Raw genomic sequence first — 18,372 nt, forward strand, 5'->3', positions numbered from 1 at the left:
ACATATGGAGTGCAACGTCACAGTTCCCTAGCGAGCTTTGATCCACCCACTTCGAAACAGGAGGGGATCAGAGGACCGGTTAGTGCGTAGTGGGCTGGTGCACTGTGGATTGACGCCCCTGCTTGGCACACAGTAACTGTTCATCTAGCCAAGCCCGAAATCGAATGCAACCGCCAGCTTTCCTGGGGGTGCATCGTCATCCACACAAGCAGCCTCTCCAAATCAAATCCCCGATGCGTCGGGATACAGCTTTTCTGCAGCACGGCAGTTAGTCTGCACCAGAACCAGGTGGTTCCGGGGCTGGAGCCTCGCCTGGCATGATCGGCACAGCTGTGTCACAGTTGATAGCAGAGTCCCATGGGCACCAGCCAAGGGGCTCCGGCCCATTGGCTTCAGTGAGTCACAGTCTGGGTGTGCGGGGTGGCTCTGAGAGAGTTAATTGGAGCGTGGGCCACGCACAGTTCCAGATGAGCCCTGCTGGGGGAGGAGCTGGGTGGTTACCCAGAGCAGAAGAGGGCTGCAGGGGGTGGGCAGGGCTGCTGCTCTCCCTCCCTTGGCAGGGGAGAGGCTGGCAGGGTCGGAGAGGAAGCCTGGCTGGCCCTGGGATTGTCTCTCAAGTGAAGAACCTGGCGAAAGGCCAGGAGAGTTGGAGAAGCCACCAGGGTGGAGCAAGCTGCGGTGGTGCCAGCTCTGGCCCGGGGAGACATTCAGCTGAGGGGCGCAGCAGGGGAAACTCAAGAGGAACAGGTGTTTCAGCCTAGAGAGGCAGAAGTGGTTTCAGTTTGTGTTGGGGGGACTCATCGGTGGACTCGAGGGGGACCCTGCGAGCCCCTGCCCTGAAAGGAGGGTGAACCTTGAGAACCGTGGAGCTTGGCAGATGGAAGCCCTGTGAAGCCCTGAGACAAGGGGCGGAAGGACCTCTGGCCCAGTGTCGGGGCTGAGAGCTCACACAAGGGCTTGGAATTATTTGTTAGATTGTTACCCTGGTGGGGGGGACTGGGAGAGACTTGGCCAAAGGCTGTCACGGGAAGAGGCAACCACCACGGGGCTGGAGCAGCTGTCAGCAGGGGGGCTAAATGAGGCACAGCCAGCCACAAGGGCTTCGCCAGCGGCATGTCCACCCTTCTGCAGCCCCTAAGTCCTGCTGTGGCTGTGGGTGTTGGCGCTCCTGAGCAGCAAGCTCTGCTCCGGGGCTCCGGAAATCCAGTCCATTCCATGGGGCACCCGCCTGAGGAGCCAGCTGTGCCGCCCAGGGAATGGCTCCCCTGAGATAACCCAGCAAGCGAGCAGGTCCGAGTGTGTGAGTGTGTGTGTGTAGCAGTGAGCGGGTACAAGTATGTGCATGTGTGTAGCAGTGAATCGGTACGATTGTGCGTGTGTAGCAGTGAGCGGGTACAAGTATGTGTGTGTGTGTGTAGCAATGTGCAGTTACGAGTGTGTGTGTAGTGGTGTGCAGGTATGAGTGTGTGTGTAGTGGTGTGTGTGTGTGTAGTGGTGTGCGGGTACGTGTGTGTGTGTGTGAGTGAACAGGTGCGAGTGTGTGTGTGTGTGTGTGTGTGTGTAGCAGTGAGCGGGTACAAGTGTGTGTGGGGGTAGGAGTGTGTGTATAGCGGTGAATGGGTACGAGTGTGTGTGGCAGTGAGTGGGAAAGAGTATGTGTGGGGGGGGGCTGTGTGGGTACACGTGTGTGTAGTGGTGTGTGGAGCAATGTGCAGTTACTTGTGGTGTGCAGGTACGAGTGTGTGTGTAGTGGTGTGCATGTGTGTATGTGTGTGTAGCGGTGTGTGGGTACGTGTGTGTGTGTGTAGCAATATGCAGTTATGTGTGTGTGTGTAGTGGTGTGCAGGTCTGAGTGTGTGTGTAGTGGTGTGTGGGTACGTGTGTGTGTGTGTGGTGATCTGCAGGTACGAGTGTGTGTGTAGTGGTGTGCGTGTGTGGATGTGTGTGTAGCGGTGTGCGGGTATGTGTGTGTGTGTACTGGTGTGCAGGTGTGTGTGTGTGTGTAGTGGTGTGCATGTGTGGATGTGTGTGTAGCGGTGTGTGGGTACGTGTGTGTGTGTGTAGCGGTGTGTGGGTACGTGTGTGTGTGTGTAGCGGTGTGCGTGTGTGTCTGTGTGTAGCGGTGTGTGGGTACGTGTGTGTGTGTGTGTGTGAGGCGATCTGCAGGTACGAGTGTGCAGACAGCGCGTTAGGTGCCCATTTGGTGTCTAGCCCGGCTCAGGCAGGCTCCCAGGGCTTTTCTCCTCCATCAGTGCAGCCCGTGCCATGAAGTGCCTCACTGTCTTCCATGGGGAGCTGGCGGCTCTTTTGTTCAGGGTCCTGTCCCCAGCTCAGAGCCCTGCCTGGCTGCCCGGGCCGTGGAGGAGCGCCCCCACGGGCTCTCCTGCTCAGGCAGACCCTGCCTCTCCGGGAGCAGCCTGCTCCTGGCAGCTCGTGCCTGTGCCCAGGAGACACAGACGGGGCTACCCACAAATGCAGCAGGAGGCAGCTGGCACAGGCTGGCAGAGTGTGACCCTCGGTGACCGCTCCTTGGGAGCCAGCCCGTCTATCATCACCAACTGCTGCATTGCTGCGTGCTGGGGGCCGCAACCAGGCCATGTGCACCCTCCGCTCCACAGGGAAACCCGGACAGCTCCGAACTCAGCCCAAGGCAACTCCCACATGGGCACATGGCCCCCAAACAGCCAATTGCTGGCCCCACAGACACACCCACTCTGAACACCACCTACACAGAGGCACACACCCACACCCATTTCACAGTCACACACAGTCACAAACATGCCCCACAAAGGATCCACACTGGCATGCTCTCCTGTGTGCACGTTCTACACATGTGTTTGTACACGTGCTCACAGGCCTCCCCCACCACACTGGACACATCCTCCATGCCCTGGCTCCCACGCACTAGCCCAGACACCTGCATCCCCTCCCTTACAGGAACCTGCTGGAGCGAATACAAAGCAGCCCTGCCAGCTGTTCTGCTGCACAGAGGAATTTGCTCCCCTATGCGCAGATGGGGCTGACACTGCAGGCTGAGCCGCTCGACGGGCCAGATTCTCCTCTCATTCCCGCATGTTTGACACCTCTGTGGCACCACTGACTTCAGTAACGTCACTCCTGATTTACACTGGAGGGGGGAATCGGGCCCAGTGGAGTCACTCCTCATTGACACCGGGGTGATGAGGGAGGAATCGGGCCCGGTGGAGTCACTCCTGATTGACATCGGGGTGATGGGGGGGGAATCGGGCCCGGTGGAGTCACTCCTGATTTACATCAGGGTGATGGGGGGGGGAATCGGGCCTGGTGGCTGAGGCCAGCCTGCCAGCTGGTGTGAAGATCACAAATCCTGGCAGAGGGTGAAGCAGCTCCCATCAGGGCCGCACCTCACCCAGCCCTGGCCAGGGACGGCGACACCTCCTCGGGGTTTGGATCTGTTGGAGAGAGGCACCTTCTCTATCCCGCGCAGAGCCCAGCAGAGGAGCAGGGTTGAGACTGGCGGGCAGCTTTCACAGGCAGCCAATGGTGCTGGTGCCTTGCGGGCATTGGACGGGGTGTCCAGCCAGCATGGGGGTGTGGAAAGTGCTACCTCTGCTCCCTTCCCCGTCACGCTGAGGGGCTGGTGCCAGAGCCCACACAGTGTGTGGCAGCTGGCCCAGCAGCCGGGGCAGTGGGGTCGCTCTAGGGGCCTTTAAAGGATCCGTCCTATCCCAACGGGAGCTGTGGGCTTGCAGCTCCCATCGGCCTCCGCACTGAGCAGGTGTTCAGATGAGGGGCAGAGGGCACCACTGCTTCCCGCCCAACACTGGACTGGACTGCACCCCCCATGGCAACTTTTGCTGCAGTCACTAGGGAGAGTGGCACCATGGGGGTAACAGATGCTCTGCACAGCCCCTTCTCCAAGGCTGCCTTCCACTGTCCAGGGGTCTCTGCCAGGCTCCAGGGCAGGGGTGGACAAACTTTTTGGCCGAAGGGCCACATCTGGGTATGGAAATTGTATGGTGGGCCATGAATGCTCACGAAATTGGGGGTTGGAGTGTGGGAGGGGGTGAGGGCTCTGGCTGGGGGAGCAGGCTCTGGGGTGGGGCCAAAAATGAGGAATTCAGGATGTGGGAGGGGGTTCCAGGCTGGGGCAGGGAGTTGGGGCGCGGGGGGGGGGGGGGGGTCTGGGGTGGGGGGAGGGGGGGGGGGGTGGGGGTGCAGGAGGGTGCTTCAGGCTGGGACTGAGGGGTTCAGAGGGCAGGAGGGGGATAAGGGATGGGGAGGAGGTTGGGGTGCTGGAGGGGGCCCAGGGTGCAGGCTCCGGGAGGCGCTTACCTCAAGCAGCTCCCGGAAACAGCAGCATGTGTCACGGAGTGTGGGGGGGCTCAGGGCCCTGCACCCCCGGCTTCCTGCGATTCACCATGACTCTCAGCCAGCCAGTAAAGCAAAAGGTTTATTTAGATGACAGGAACACAGTCCAAGACAGGTCTTGCAGGCACAGACAACAGGATCCCCCCCAGATAGGTCCATCTTGGGGTCCCAGGGCCCCACAGCCCCCTTGGGAGGTCAGAGCCCTGTCTGCCTCCCAGCCATTCCACCAGCCAGCTCCTGAAACTCTCCCTTCGGAGACCCCTCCCACAGCCTTTGTTCAGTTTCCCGGGCAAAGGTGTTACCTGGCCTCTAACCCCTTCCTGGGTTCTCATGTTACATGCTCAGGTATCTTCCCTCAAGGCCAGTCTCCCATCCCCCAATGCAGACCGTCCTAGCCAACCTCCCCTGCCTTCCCAGCCAACACTCCCCACTCAGCATTCAAAGACCACATTAAGAACAGTCCCAGTTCGTCACAACATGTACCCCCCTCCGGCTCCTACACGGAGGTGCGGCCAGGCGGCTCTGCACAGGGCCCCGTCCGCAGGTGCCACCCTTGCATCTCCCATTGGCTGTGATTCCTGACCAATGGGAGCTGCGGGGGCGGCGCTTGGGGTGGGGGCAGTGTGCGAAGCCCCATGGCTGCCTCTACGTGTAGGAGCCAGAGGGGGGACATGCCGCTGCTTCTGGGAGCCGCACAGGTCCATGGCATATGCAGAGCGGGGCAAGCCCCCAACCCCGCTCCCCAGCTGGAGCTGGACAAGTCCCGGACCCCGCTCCCCGGTGGGAACTCGAGGCCGGATTAAAACGTCTGAAAGGCCAGATGCGGCCCCCAGGCTGTAGTTTACCCACCCCTGCTCCAGGGCGTCTGTAACGGGAGGCAGTGCTCAGGGAGCAGCCAGCCAGCCAGCCCTGCATTTGCAGTCTCTCCCCGCTGTCAGTTTCTGCTGCCTTGGCGCTTGGTTCAGCAGCCCTGGGGCCAATTCCCCAGGATTATTGTAATAACATGTCACAGGTCTATAGCACCTTTCCTGTGGAAGGCTCAAAGGGCTTTGGGTAAGCATTATAAACCCCATCACGCAGAGCGGGAGACAAGCACACAGGGGAAGTGACCTGCCCAAGGTCGGTCTCCCCACCAGTAAGGGCAGAGCCAGGAATCCAGGAGTCCTGACGGCTAAGCCCAGGGCCGGCTCCAGGCACCAGCTTCTCAAGCAGGTGCTTGGGGCAGCCAATCCGGACGGGGCGGCAGTTCCAGGTATTCGGCGGCAATTCGGCGGACGGTCCCTCACTCCGCCTGGGAGTGAAGGACCTCCCGCCGAATTGCAGCCGCAGATCGCGATCGCGTCTTTTTTTAGATTGCGATCGCGGCTTTTTTTTTTTTTTTTTTTTGGTTTTGGCTGCTTGGGGCGGCCAAAACCCTGGAGCCGGCCCTGGCTAAGCCCCTCCTCTAAGCACAGACAACACTCCTTACCAGAGCTAACAATGGAACCCAGGAGCCCGCCCAGTCCTCTGCTCTAACCACTAGACCGGGCTCCTCCGGGCTCAGTCACAAATGTATTCTGAAAGGGATGGAGTGGCTGGATCACTTGCTCACTGTGGAAATGCAGCCATCGCTGGGGCGGAGCACGGCAGCTGCTCACCCACACATGACCACGCTGTGCAACAACTTAGGGGAAGAGAAGAAAAGGATCCTGGAGCTAGCTGAAGCTGCAGGGGGGATTTGGTGCAGCACAGTAGGACCCAGGCTGGAATTTGGCCAGGACACTGGGGTTCTCTGGGGAAACGACCAGGGGATCTTTAAAATCCACAAAGGATCAGTTTTACTGCTTGTCTAAATGGCAGCCCCTCCAGCAGCACAGCACCCCTTAGTGCCACGCTGGGGCATTGGCGTCAGCACTGACTGCCTGGGGAGAGCACCCCCTACTGACTGACTAATACCACTTCCTGCAGTTCCTGGGTGCTACTTGGAGACCTCTCATCTGGGGGCTGCGTCATGTGATCACAATAGGCCATGCGCTTATTAATAAAAGACCCACGTGGGCCAATCTAAGCTCGTGGAAACCAGAGGCTGCTAGTGGCAGTTCCAGGGACCGTTTAACCTCGCTACAGCCAGCAACAGCACCGAACCCCCCATCTCATAGTCAATGGCAAAACCTGCCGGCAGCTCGGTGGTACGTCATCCCCCCGCAGAACATGGAGTTGAGCAAAACTCAGCCGTGGGAGAACCAGGAAATGCACAGTTAAGGGTTTCTCCTGCCCCCACTTCCTGATAGGGAGCAGGTGTATGAGCCCAGCCCCTCCGCCCCTTCATCTCTGCTGCCCTCAGGAACTTCCCAGACTGCCACCAACCGAGGCCCAGAGATGCTGCTGGATTCCAGGCTCCATCTCCCTTTCAGCCCAGGCTGCTGGCATGCTGGCGTTGCCTAGGCTGCTGCCTCGGGGCGTTCTGGCTACATGGGGCTTGGTCCTTGTGGGCTGCCATGCGACATGGCGTGTCCCAAGCAGGGTGGGATGCACAGAAGGAGCTGACCCTGTACTAACGAGAGCTGCCCCAGCCACCAGAAAGGGGACCTCCCCCAAGGCTGACGTCTGCTCTGGTGTCTCCTCACGAACACATAGCGCATGCTCAGGCCAGGCCTCCCGCAGGGCCCAGCTGTGATGCTTTACATGGCAGTTCCTGGGCTTCCTGCACTGGGATGTAAGTCACCAGCCTCGCCCCTGCCCAGCAGCCCCTTTCTGTTGCTCCTGGTGGAGCTGTGAGGAGCCCCAGCTTGCTGGCTGCAGGCGAGGGTGGGCTCGGCACGGAACTTCCTCCCAGCTCAGATGGGCAGGGACCTCGGGGGGTTTGCCTTCCTCTGCAACACGGGGACTCTCTGGGCATATCCCAGCAAATCAATTTGCTGCCACTGACGGGGCCTCGGGCGTAGGGCCCCTCGGTTCCTGAGGACGGCAATGCTTTGATCTAATGACAGACTTTGGGCTCAGTGCAGGGGCGGCTGGGTGCCATTCGGGGCCTGTGCTACACAGGCGGCCAGGAGATGGTCTAGGGCCCTTCTGGACTTAAATGCTGTGAAGCTTCCCCTTGCACGGTCCTGCTGCTTTATCAACAAGCAACCTCTGCCCCGCCGTGCCAGTCCTCTGCAGCCTCCCAGCTCTGCTGCTGCCCCTCAGTCCGAACCCGCAGCCCCTGCTAGCCCAGCCTGGGCTCCCCTCAGCTCTGCTGCTGCACCTCACTCCCCACCCGCAACCCCTGCTAGCCCAGCCCTGGGCTCCCTCCAGCTCTGCTGCTGCCCCTCACTCCCCACCCGCAGCCCCTGCTAGCACAGTCCTAAGTCCCCTCCCAATTCCTCCAGCGCATCCCAGTTCTGACCTGACCCCCCCTGCACTATGCCACCCTGGCTGCCCCAGGGCAGAGCGTACCCGTCGGGCTGTAGCTCTCTCCTCGACCACCCCCGTGAGTGCAGGGCTGTTTCGGAGCCCGCTGGGCTGGTGGCATCCCCCGACCCTGGTGCCACTCACAGCGCGTGTGCTTCTCCCTCCAGGATGTGGCCACAATGCAGTTCTGTGCCAACAAGCTGGACAAGAAAGATTTCTTCGGGAAGTCCGACCCCTTCATGGTGTTCTACCGAAGCAACGAGGATGGAACGTAAGTGCCAGCCCAGTGCTCGCCTCCCCAGGCTAGCAGGCCTGGGGCAGGGTCCCATGCCTACCTGCCATGGCGCCATGCTGGCCCCCTCAAGGTTCCTCCCTCTTGCTTCCAGCCCTCTGCCTGGTTCAGGCAAAGAGCAGAGACAGCAGCATCCTTCAGCTGGGGGTGGGTGGGAGGGGGAGAGGCCCTCGCTGGCTAGCTGGGCCTGCCACACTCCCGTGGGGAAGCACAGGTGGAAACTGCTGGGGAGGTTTTCGCTGCTATGGTTGACCCCTGGTGCACTGATCAGTGTGAAGGAATGGGTGCATTCAGGCCTGAGCCAGCACCCAGGAGCCGTCACCCAGTGACGTGCGTGGCACCCTAAAGCTGTGAGGAGTCAGGGACAGACAGCCCCCTAGACAGCCTTGCTTTAGCTGGCAGTCTGGCAAAGGCCGACATTCCAAGGGTTAATGGCAGAATTCCCCTAGATTTCTTGCTGCACCTCAAGACACCTGGGAAGGGACCCTCGGGGTCAGCCATAACCTGCTACCGTGACTGGCTCCAGGGTGCTCAGCGGTGGGAGTGCCCGCCATGTAAAACACCACTCGGTTCCCAGCCCAGACAAACCTGTGGGATGCAGCATGCATTAACCCCCCTCACACCTCCCACCACCATTCACACCCATGCAAAGTGCATGTGACAGCTCTGATCTGCTGGGCATGGGGCCTGGTTCATCCCTAGGCAGCAGGGCAGAGGGAGCCAACCTCCCCTCGCAGCACATTGCAAGGTGCTGTATGAAATTCCTCCTGAGTTCTCCCGAATCCGGCAGATGAGAGAAGAAACGAGGCTGTAATTCCTCCGGGGGATGGGAACGCTTAATGAGCCGTGTGCCAAGTAGAACGGAGACATTCATCCCATTGATCTCTAAATCAAAGACAAACAGGGCAGGGGTGAGCTGGCGCTCCCATTCGGAGCACACGCCGCAGGCTTGCATCAAAGGCAGCCCCCCTGTCTCCCACCCGCAAACTGCCTCCCTTCACTGTGCTGATCGGCATATTGCACGGGGCCTTGGAGACATGTCCCATTTACCCTGGGCCTGCTGGACGCAGACATCTGGGAGGCTCACACCCAGGGTGGGTGCTGTAAGCCGGCCTGGTCCATAGCACGGTGAGACCCTGTGCTCCCTGAGTGCTCCCCAGAGGGGCAGGGCCTGAGCGTGAGAGGTTATGGAGTCTGAGCAGTGCCTAGATGCGACAGCGAGGGGCACCCAGCACCCTCAGCTCCCACTGACTTCAGTGGGAGTCATGAGCACTCAGCTCCTCTCAGGATCAGGCCCTGAGAGGCCAAAAGCTGACCGGCCCCTGCAGGCTGGTCTCCCCTCTCAGCCCTAGACCGTCTCTGTGTATCTGGGCTGAGGCCCATGGGTGCAGGAGCGAATTGAGTCTCACCCTGCCGCTGCCTGTATGGAGAGGATGTCGGGACATCCGTCTGCAGGGCTGGGAACTCGCTCCAAAGCCCGCTAGAGTGATGTGAAGGCTCCCGGTCTTTGGGTAAGGCGCCAGACAAGGCCGCAGGCTCTGAGGAGATTCTCCAGCCGCTAAAGCTTCGGTGGCAGTGTTCGCAAGGCCGGGCGAGTGTCCGTGGCGGCTTGAAGGCTAAGGGGCTGGGTTTGAAGGCCCCACACAGCCAGAGAGGCCCCTAACACAGTCCCCAGGAAGGCGTCAGGGCTCTCAGGGTTAGCCCATGGCTTGGTTGGATAACCACACGCCTCTCCCTGTCCCGCAGCTTCACCATCTGCCACAAAACGGAAGTGGTTAAGAACACACTCAACCCTGTGTGGCAGGCATTCTCCATCCCTGTGCGAGCCCTCTGCAATGGAGACTACGACAGGTAGGGGCCCTCTTGTCCCCCCTACCCCCAACCTGCTGGCTTTGGGCTGGGGGGCGATGGGGTTGGGATGGAGTAAGACTGCATGTCCTGGATCCTCCCAAACATCGCTCCAAAGGGGCCTCTGGACAGCCTCTCGCCCCAGGGTGATTCTGCAGCTGCCCCCTCCACAGCCGCTGCTCCCCCTGGAGGCACCATGTGGGGTCCCTGCTACGGGTCGGCCTTTGACGTAAGGTAACACAAACACGCAGAGACTGCCAGGTCAGAGGTCCTCCCCGCCTTTGGCTGTACGTCAGTGGCTGCTCTGTACCCTCTTCCTTTAGTCTTGTTGGCAGCTGCAGTAGCTCCACGGCTTCAAACAAGCCCAGATCCCCTTAAGGGTGTTCACAGATAAGCAGGCTGTTTGCTGCCAGGTGCCACGATCTCCCTGGCTTAGAGGCTGCCAGGAATTATAGCCGTTAGAGATGAAAAGAAGGCACAGGGGGCTTTGAGTCCATCTACAGGCCCCCATCCAGCCAGTGCAGGATTGTTCCGATGAGGTGTACTGTCCAGTCCAGTCTTGTCTGAAGTCACTCCAGTGCTGGGGCTCTGATCCATAAGAACATAAGAATGGCCACACTGGGTCAGACCAAAGGTCCATCTAGCCCAGTATCCTGTCTGCCGACAGTGGCCAATGCCAGGCGCTCCAGGGGGAATGAACAGAACAGGAAATCATCAAGTGATTCATTCCCTGTTGCCCATTCCCAGCTTCTGGCAAACAGAGGCTAGGGACACCATTCCTGCCCATCCTGGCTAATAGCCATTGATGGACCTATCCTCCATGAATTTATTTAGTTCTTTTTTGAACCCAGTTATGGTCTTGGCCTTCACAACATCCTCTGGCAAGGAGTTCCACAGGTTGACTGTGCGTTGTGTGAAGAAATACTTCCTTTTGTTTGTTTTAAATCTGCTGCCTATTAATTTCATTTGGTGACCCCTAGTTCTCGTGTTGTGAGAAGGAGTAAATAACACTTCCTCATTTACTTTCTCCACACCAGTCATGATTTTATAGACCTCTATCATATCCCTCCTTCGTTGTCTCTTTTCCAAGCTGAACAGTCCCAGTCTTTTTAATCTCTCCTCACCTCCATACTCTAACAGAGCGGAGTGCTACACTATATGTATATGGGGCAATGGGAAGGGAAGACTTTCCTACCCACACCAACTCCAGTACAAAAGACTTCTGAGATCTAAAGGGACACTTCACCGTGTCACCGTAGCAAGGCACTTCAAAGGGGCTCTCCCTGTTTGAAATCCTCCAGCTCTGCAGGCTGGGCTCAGCTCTAGATTGGACAGCCCCTGGCTGATCTCAGCGGTAGCAGAGTGAGGGATGGGGCCGCCGTCCCCGGAGACAGCTGCCTCCCTGCAGAGGCAGTGTGCTCAGAGAGTGATTGATGAGGCAGTGGGCGGCAGGGACGCAAATGGACAGGCCCTGGAGGTGGCTTCTTTGCTTTATTCAGAAAAGCCGGTAGCGCCTCTATATTTAAATCCCGGGGAAAAGTCAGTCGCCATTCCAGGGAGCAGGAGAGCCTGGCTGGGTGACAGGTGACTGACAAGAGTGCTAATCAGGCTAATGAGGGCATCTTCACGCTGACACACTGTACACAAAAATGCCAATTAGGGAGAGAATGAAGTCTAATAGGTACCATTAATCAACGCGACATACTCTGCACTCAGCCTGGGGTATTCATAAAACATAATGCCGCATGCACTGCACGGCTCTCTATGTGTGGGGGATAAAGCCAGTATTAATTACAGCCTTCTCTGGTGCAAACACACTAATAGTTACCTCTGCTTATAAGCTCTGCCTCTCCACCCCTGTACATTTCCAGGGCTAGCCTAAGAGCAGCCGTTTCTGCGAAGCATGAGCTGCCTGATCCTCTAGCTGTGCAATGGGAAGCTGGTCTCTCATCCTGAGGGTGGGTGGTCAATTGCTTTCTCTGCCACTGACTCACTGTGCGACCTTGGCCAATTCTCTTTGCACCTTAGTTCCCCAGTTGTGCATAATATTGTTTGCTTTGTCTAGGTAGATTGTAAACACCGCAGGGCATGGTCTGTCCCTCGCCATCTGTGTGCGCAGTGCCCAACACAATGGGGCCCTGCTCTCATTAAATACGAATATAATAAATCGAGCAGATATCAAATGACAAAAATTCCCCTGCTCCCAAGTATGAACAGGGCTGGTTCTATTCACTGATCTAGTGGAATCGGAATCCTTCTTAATCAGCCCCAGCCCCAGTGTAATTCGCTGGAGGATTAGCTAACCTTTGGGAGAGAATCTTCTGTGTCTGCGGCTCTCCTCCCTCTCCCATGTCATTCTACAGCAGCAGCATCTGACAGCACCTTGCGCTGCTTCCCTGGACTGAGCTGATGGCCTATGAGTATTTCTCTCTGTGGGATTTCAGAGGCTTTACTGCAGGACCATGTTTAACAACAAAATGTTAGCGAGAGCAGCAGGAAACACTCAGTCCTGGGACATGTTCTTCTGTGGCACAACGTCGCTCTGTGTTTCTGTTTATTTGCGCAGCTCAAAGCATTTTCTGAGCAGTCTCATGCCACCCCTCCACAGCACATTTTGTTACGCTCATTTTAAAAGATAGATAAACTGAGGCACAGTGAGCTTCAGACCTATTTTTTCAAAAGCATCCACTTCTTCTTAGCATGTGCACAACGTGCCTCAGATGGCACGGGACCTGGATTCATCACCGAATTTGGTCTGCTGGTTGGATCATTAGCTTCCCCAGCTTGGGCCGGGTACTGACGGGGAGAAAGCATCCACTGCTCTAGGGTGTCTGGGTGAGAAACCTAGAACCTGATTTTCATAGGCCTGAAACTATCTTTAGTGGGAGTTGGAGCTACTCATTGGAACAGCAACCATGGGAGTCAATGGAGCCGGACCCCTGCCGTGTGGGTTCTTTAATAACCCTGACCCAGGCCAGGCAGCCGGGGCTAGGAAATCAGTACCAGCTCTCCCGTGTGTCACACCATCCTGACATGGTGTCAGAGGGGGGTAAACCACTGGCAAACGGGGATCAAACGATGCCACCCGAATCCTTCAGTCTGGATGGGAGGCTGGTGAACAGAGGAGGTGGCTGCAGCATGGAGAGGTACTGCTGAGAAATCAGAGCTGTTGAAATCCTGCTGCTGCTCCATGCGGCAGAGCCCAGAGAGCCACAGCGGGCTACAAAGTACGAGACAAAGTCCTTCGGAAACGTCACTGATCCAGGGAAGAATGTCGCTTGGGAAAGGCACGTTTTCTGATGCCAATCAACTGCCAGACAAGCCCTTGGCCGGTAAGTCACAGCCCTGCATGAAGCTGCGTTATGAGACTGAATGGCTACAAGATATATCAATTAGAGACCAAATTCTGGGGGTCTGATGAACAGACAGGCCCAAGCAAGGTCATTGTGAGGGGTGGACTTGACTTTGCAGAGCACAGTGGATACATTCTCCAAGAGCAAAATCTGAAACAGAATGCAGAAGAGCCACTGAAATCACAAGAGTTTCAACTGACCCATGTTCCCACTTTGGCACAGATGTTTCTGAATCAAACAGGAAAGAGCACCTCTTACTGGTGGGCTCCTCCTCGTTTTTCACTCGGCTGTTGTAGGACACAGCAAATAGCAATAAAATACCTTTAAAATCTCACTTTTCTCACCAGTGGGATTCCAGGCAAGCTAGTAACCACAAATAGATCACCGTTGGGGAGCGGCTCCTTTGGGCAGTTCTTTTTGATACCCCAGTTCTAGCACACCGCATCCAGCCCTTACTAGGCACAGTCAACGGGGCTAGCGAAGGAGCCGGGTAAATGACAAAGGACTGGCTATAAACAACTGTGGTGGATTCCAGGGATCCATTGTTGGCATATCACAGCACAGCTCACAACAGCTCAGAGACTCAGAAAGGCAAAACTCGTAGTGCCATCACCTAGCAAGCTTCTCGAGCTAAAGACGATTAACGTGGAAGCAGTTACAGGAGAACCCTGCCCCAGGGAACTAGAACAGAAGTGGCAAGCTGTGATGTTATTGACATAAACTGGGACCATATAGATCATTGTTGCAACCAAGGTCCTGTAGTGGCACCCAAATCTTGTATAAAGGGGGTCAAATGGGGTGTCTAAGACAAGGTTATGGTTTACTGGTTATGATTAGGCTGTCTATATGTGTGTATCAGTTTTGTAGTTGAAGTTATTATTATGGCTCTATACTGTCTGTATGACAAACTTATGCTATGCTTCTGGGTGACATCCCAGACAAGCTGGGATTAGCTCTGCCTAGCCTGCTTGATGGCCCATTAAGGACCATCAGCTATACAATGGACTCATTGAGAGAAGGCAAATATGCCTTCAGACTCAGCAAAGTATGCAGGGACTGGCCCATGTGACTCCAGGCTCCATTTTGCTGTAATTTTCCACAGTGAGAACAAAGAGGTGTTCTTACACCTGGAAAAGACTATATAAGGCTGATGCCTCATCTCCATTTTGTCTTCAATCCTGCTTCATACCTCTGGAGGAACTTTGCTACAAGCTGAAGCTTTGAACAAAGGACTGAGGACCCATCCCAGCGGGGGATGTATTCCAGAGACTTGATTTGAACCTGCAGTTTATTCTATCGCTGCTGCAAGCCTGAACCAAGAACTTTGCCATTACTGTATGTAATTGATTCCATTTAACCAATTCTAACTCTCATCTCTATCTTTTTCCTTTTATGAATAAACCTTTAGATTTTAGATTCTAAAGGATTGGCAACAGCGTGATTTGTGGGTAAGATCTGATTTGTATATTGACCTGGGACTGGGGCTTGGTCCTTTGGGATCAGGAGAACCTTTTTCTTTTACTGGGGTATTGGTTTTCATAATCATTTGTCCCCATAACGAGTGGCACTGGTGGTAATACTGGGAAGCTGGAGTGTCTTAGGAGATTGCTTGTGAGACTTGCGGTTAGCCAGTGGGGTGAGACCGAAGTCCTCCTAGTCTGGCTGGTTTGGTTTGCCTTAGAGGTGGAAAAAACCCCAGCCTTGGGCTGTAACTGCCCTATTAGAGCAATTTGTCCTGAGTTGGCACTCTCAGTTGGGTTCCGCCAGAACCGCATCGTCACACAAGCATACCACGCAGACACCCCCATGGCAAGTGGGAGGGAATGCTAGATGCCAAACAGAAGCCAGATGGCAGGCGGCTGAGGTCCCGTCCTCGCTGAGGCCATAGGTCCAAGCTGCCCATGAGGGCCTGTCATGCAGCAGGACAGAAGAACCTGACTAAAGCAAGGAGACCCTTAGCTTTTGCCTGCAGGACACTGGGCATGCTGCTGACAGAGTTACCACAAGCCTGTCTGGTCACTGACAAGGAAACATGCCAGGAGCAGCAAACAAGCTGCAGGGGGCGGATGCAGGTTGGTAGCTGAACTGCCAACCGGAGTGGCTGTGTGATCAGAAAGGTGTGGAGGGTCCCGGGCAGTGGTTATTGACCAATCTCCACTAGGAGGGAGAATAACCATCTCACCTCTCAGAGGGGTCAGGCTGTCCCCTGGCCTCTGCCCCACAGATCTCTATTGGTTTGTTACTACCTGGCTCTGCTAGTTCCCGGTTGTCCTGTCAGGCTGACATTGCATGTTACTGGATATTGGATTTTCAAGGGGAAAAAGAAGAGAAGATGTAACAGTAGCCCCTGGAGTCATGTGACTTTTGTAAGCCTGACCAATGTCACATGACTGGGACCAGGAAATAAAGATCAGCCTTTTAGTGACACTCCCGTGGGCCACACTTACACTCAGCAGAGGGTTGCCACCTGGACGGTGTTCACCCAGACAGGCCAGGTTTCGGTTTGTGTGTCCGGGTGTCATTTGGCAAGCCCTGAGGTCTGTTTTTTTGGTCTGGGGGGGAAGAGGCAGAACAGCGATGGGGCCTCGAGGGAAGAGGTGGCCAGAGGCAGGACCTCAGGTGTCCAGTTACCAGCCACTAAAAAGGTGACAACCCTAACACAGCACCTTGGGCTTGTGTGTCCCAAGATGGGCTCCCAACAGCCGAACCATGCCAAATTACTAGGTATTTAGCATTATAGGCCTTTGTTACTGAGAATCTGCCCAGCTTCACTGCCTGCTCTCAGCCCCCAAAGCAGCACTGCCAGCTCAACGCGCCGCTCCTCTGCTGCAAGACACGCTACAGGGGAAAGGGATTCGCTTCTCAGGCCGCCGGACACAAACAGACCCCGTAGTTGTCCCTGGCTGCTGAACTCCCAGACTGACTAACCCAGCCAGTCCCCCCCAGGGTCACCCTAAGTGTGGCGCATGCAGTCCTGGAAAGCTGCACCCTCCTGTCAGCTCACATACTGCTCTGGAGTGACGACTGACTCCTCCATGTGCACAGCCGATCCAGGGCACAAACAGAGCAGAACCCAGGCGTGGGGAGGCAGAGCCAATAATGCGGTTGGAGGCAGGAGCTCTGGAGGCCCGGAGCCAAGGAATGAGGGCTGCTTGTTGGTGGCCACATTAGGCAACCTGATTCTGTGCTCGTGTACACTCGTGTGTCTCCAAGAAGTCACACCAAGTGCACATCAGGCCCATAGATTGTGTCTGTTCCTCGATATCAGTGTGATATTACAACCAGTTGCCCTGTCAAATATCCAGCCCTCCCCATTGCACATGGTGACCCCCCCAAGGGGAAGTCAGGATGGCAGAGACACGAACCCTTGTTCTAAGAATAGCCCATTGTCTGGAGCAGAACTGCTCTCCCAGAGATCAGGAAGGTGCTTTTTTTAGGACATGCCTTTCTTCCTCTGATCGCCACGTGCAATCATCCCCCTGTTACCTGCTGGGCAGGGCAGAGCTAAACTCGCTGTGCTGCTGGCTACAGAGTTGGATTTTTTGTTGGTTTTTGTTGATGAAAAGAGAAGACAGGAAAATGGAACATGTGAAACTGACATGGTAGCAACGTCCCAAGGGATGAAAAGGTTTGGAAAACCTCAACAGATCTCCAAGCACTGTACAAACATTAATGATTTCAGCCAGTTGAAAATTTTCCATCAAAACTGTGTTTCAAGAGATAATGAAATTTTTCACAAAAATTGCCTGCTTTCCAGAGAAACATTCAATTTTGCATTGAGAAAGGGAATGCCCGAAAACCAAAAGACTTCAGTTGTGAAATGCCAGCTGTCAGGTGACAGGGTGAGCTGCATTTAGATCTCTTTTCAGGCCCTTTTGAGTGCATCCCTCTGGTTTCTCTGACATGTTTCTCTACCTTCACTCCTTTCTGGGTGGAACCACACAGTCCAACCACTCCTAGACTGCCTCTCTGGGCTGCTGCTTCTCTGGACACCAACCGTGATAACATGGAGGCGCAACTCCTCCAGAAACCTGTGTCCAGCAGCTGGTCAAAGTGACTCAAATACAGCTTCTTCAAAACAAAGAATTAGTTATTCACCCAAAGGTCGATAGCCAGCAGGACAAAGGGATAAAACAACAACACATCTATCCGCCTGGGACTTACCCAAACTATATTCTTCACTTGCAATGGGTAAGTCTACTCAGCCCTGGGCTGGGAGAGACAGACGGTCCCTGGAGTGTTCTCCCAGCATGTCTCTGTCAGCGACTCATCTTCAGCTGCTACTGCCCACTCACACTCCCTTCCTCTCTAGGCTGGGGTCTTTAATGATTTAGTGCCCCTTTGATCCTAGGATCAGACCTGTGTTGGAGCCTGACAAGTGGGCATTTCCCAGTTAACAGCTTCCCCATTGTTCCCTTAAGGACTCTTAGTATGCCCTCTGGCGGTACTTTATCTTTGGCATCCTTTAGTTTCCTGTTTGCTCCCCTGACAGCCTCCTGAGATTTAATTACATGCAGTCAGGCAGGATAATATCAGACAGGCAAACTGAGGTGCATGTAATATTAATAAAATATAGTACAGATAATGCCCTACTTCTCCACACCATCACATTGCCTCATGGGAGTTGTAAAGTGGGTGCATTGTATCCCCATTCTCTTCTGTGGTACAGGCTCTTACTGAATTTCATCTCCCATGATACACTGCAGCCATGCAAGTGCCTTGATAAGCTGCCTTCTCTCACCAAGAAGGGAGACCATGGTGCATCATGCGAGATGTAGTCCAACCAGGAAACTGGTGACTAGGAGCATGAATGTAGAGGTGAATGGGAGCATGAGGCACCCAAACTACAACTCCCATGAGGCACTGCAGCAGCATTTCAGAATTGAAATATTTTGGGTTTTGATTATTCACCAGAAACTTTACATTTTCAATGGAAACCCCTTTCCCCATTTTCTGACTAGCCTTATGCCCCCTGTGAGGTCAGCCAGTATTATTATCCCTACGCTACACACAGGGGCACCCCCAGAATTTTTCCATCTGGTACACACAACCCCCCTCTTGTGCTTACTGCCCCTCTCCTGCCAGCTTCTCCAGGCAGTCGCTCACCGCAGCTCCTCTCCCTGGCCTAGTAGCAGGCCTGCCGACAGGGCGGGGCAA

General features: G+C 55.6%; 1 protein-coding gene across 1 annotated transcript in view; it reads left to right on the top strand.

The window, feature by feature from the left end:
• LOC113409303 (copine-5) overlaps positions 1-18,372 on the top strand; it is a 130,466-nt gene that overhangs the window by 76,429 nt on the left and 35,665 nt on the right. Inside the window, exons 9-10 of the mRNA XM_026663065.1 lie at positions 7,890-7,993; positions 9,761-9,865. Of these exons, the coding sequence (XP_026518850.1) occupies positions 7,890-7,993; positions 9,761-9,865 (209 nt within the window). The remainder of the gene's footprint in view (positions 1-7,889; positions 7,994-9,760; positions 9,866-18,372) is intronic.

The sequence above is a fragment of the Terrapene carolina genome, unplaced genomic scaffold (assembly GCF_002925995.2).
Source record: "Terrapene carolina triunguis isolate 2854851 unplaced genomic scaffold, T_m_triunguis-2.0 Scaffold32200, whole genome shotgun sequence".
Lineage (NCBI taxonomy): Eukaryota > Metazoa > Chordata > Testudines > Emydidae > Terrapene > Terrapene triunguis.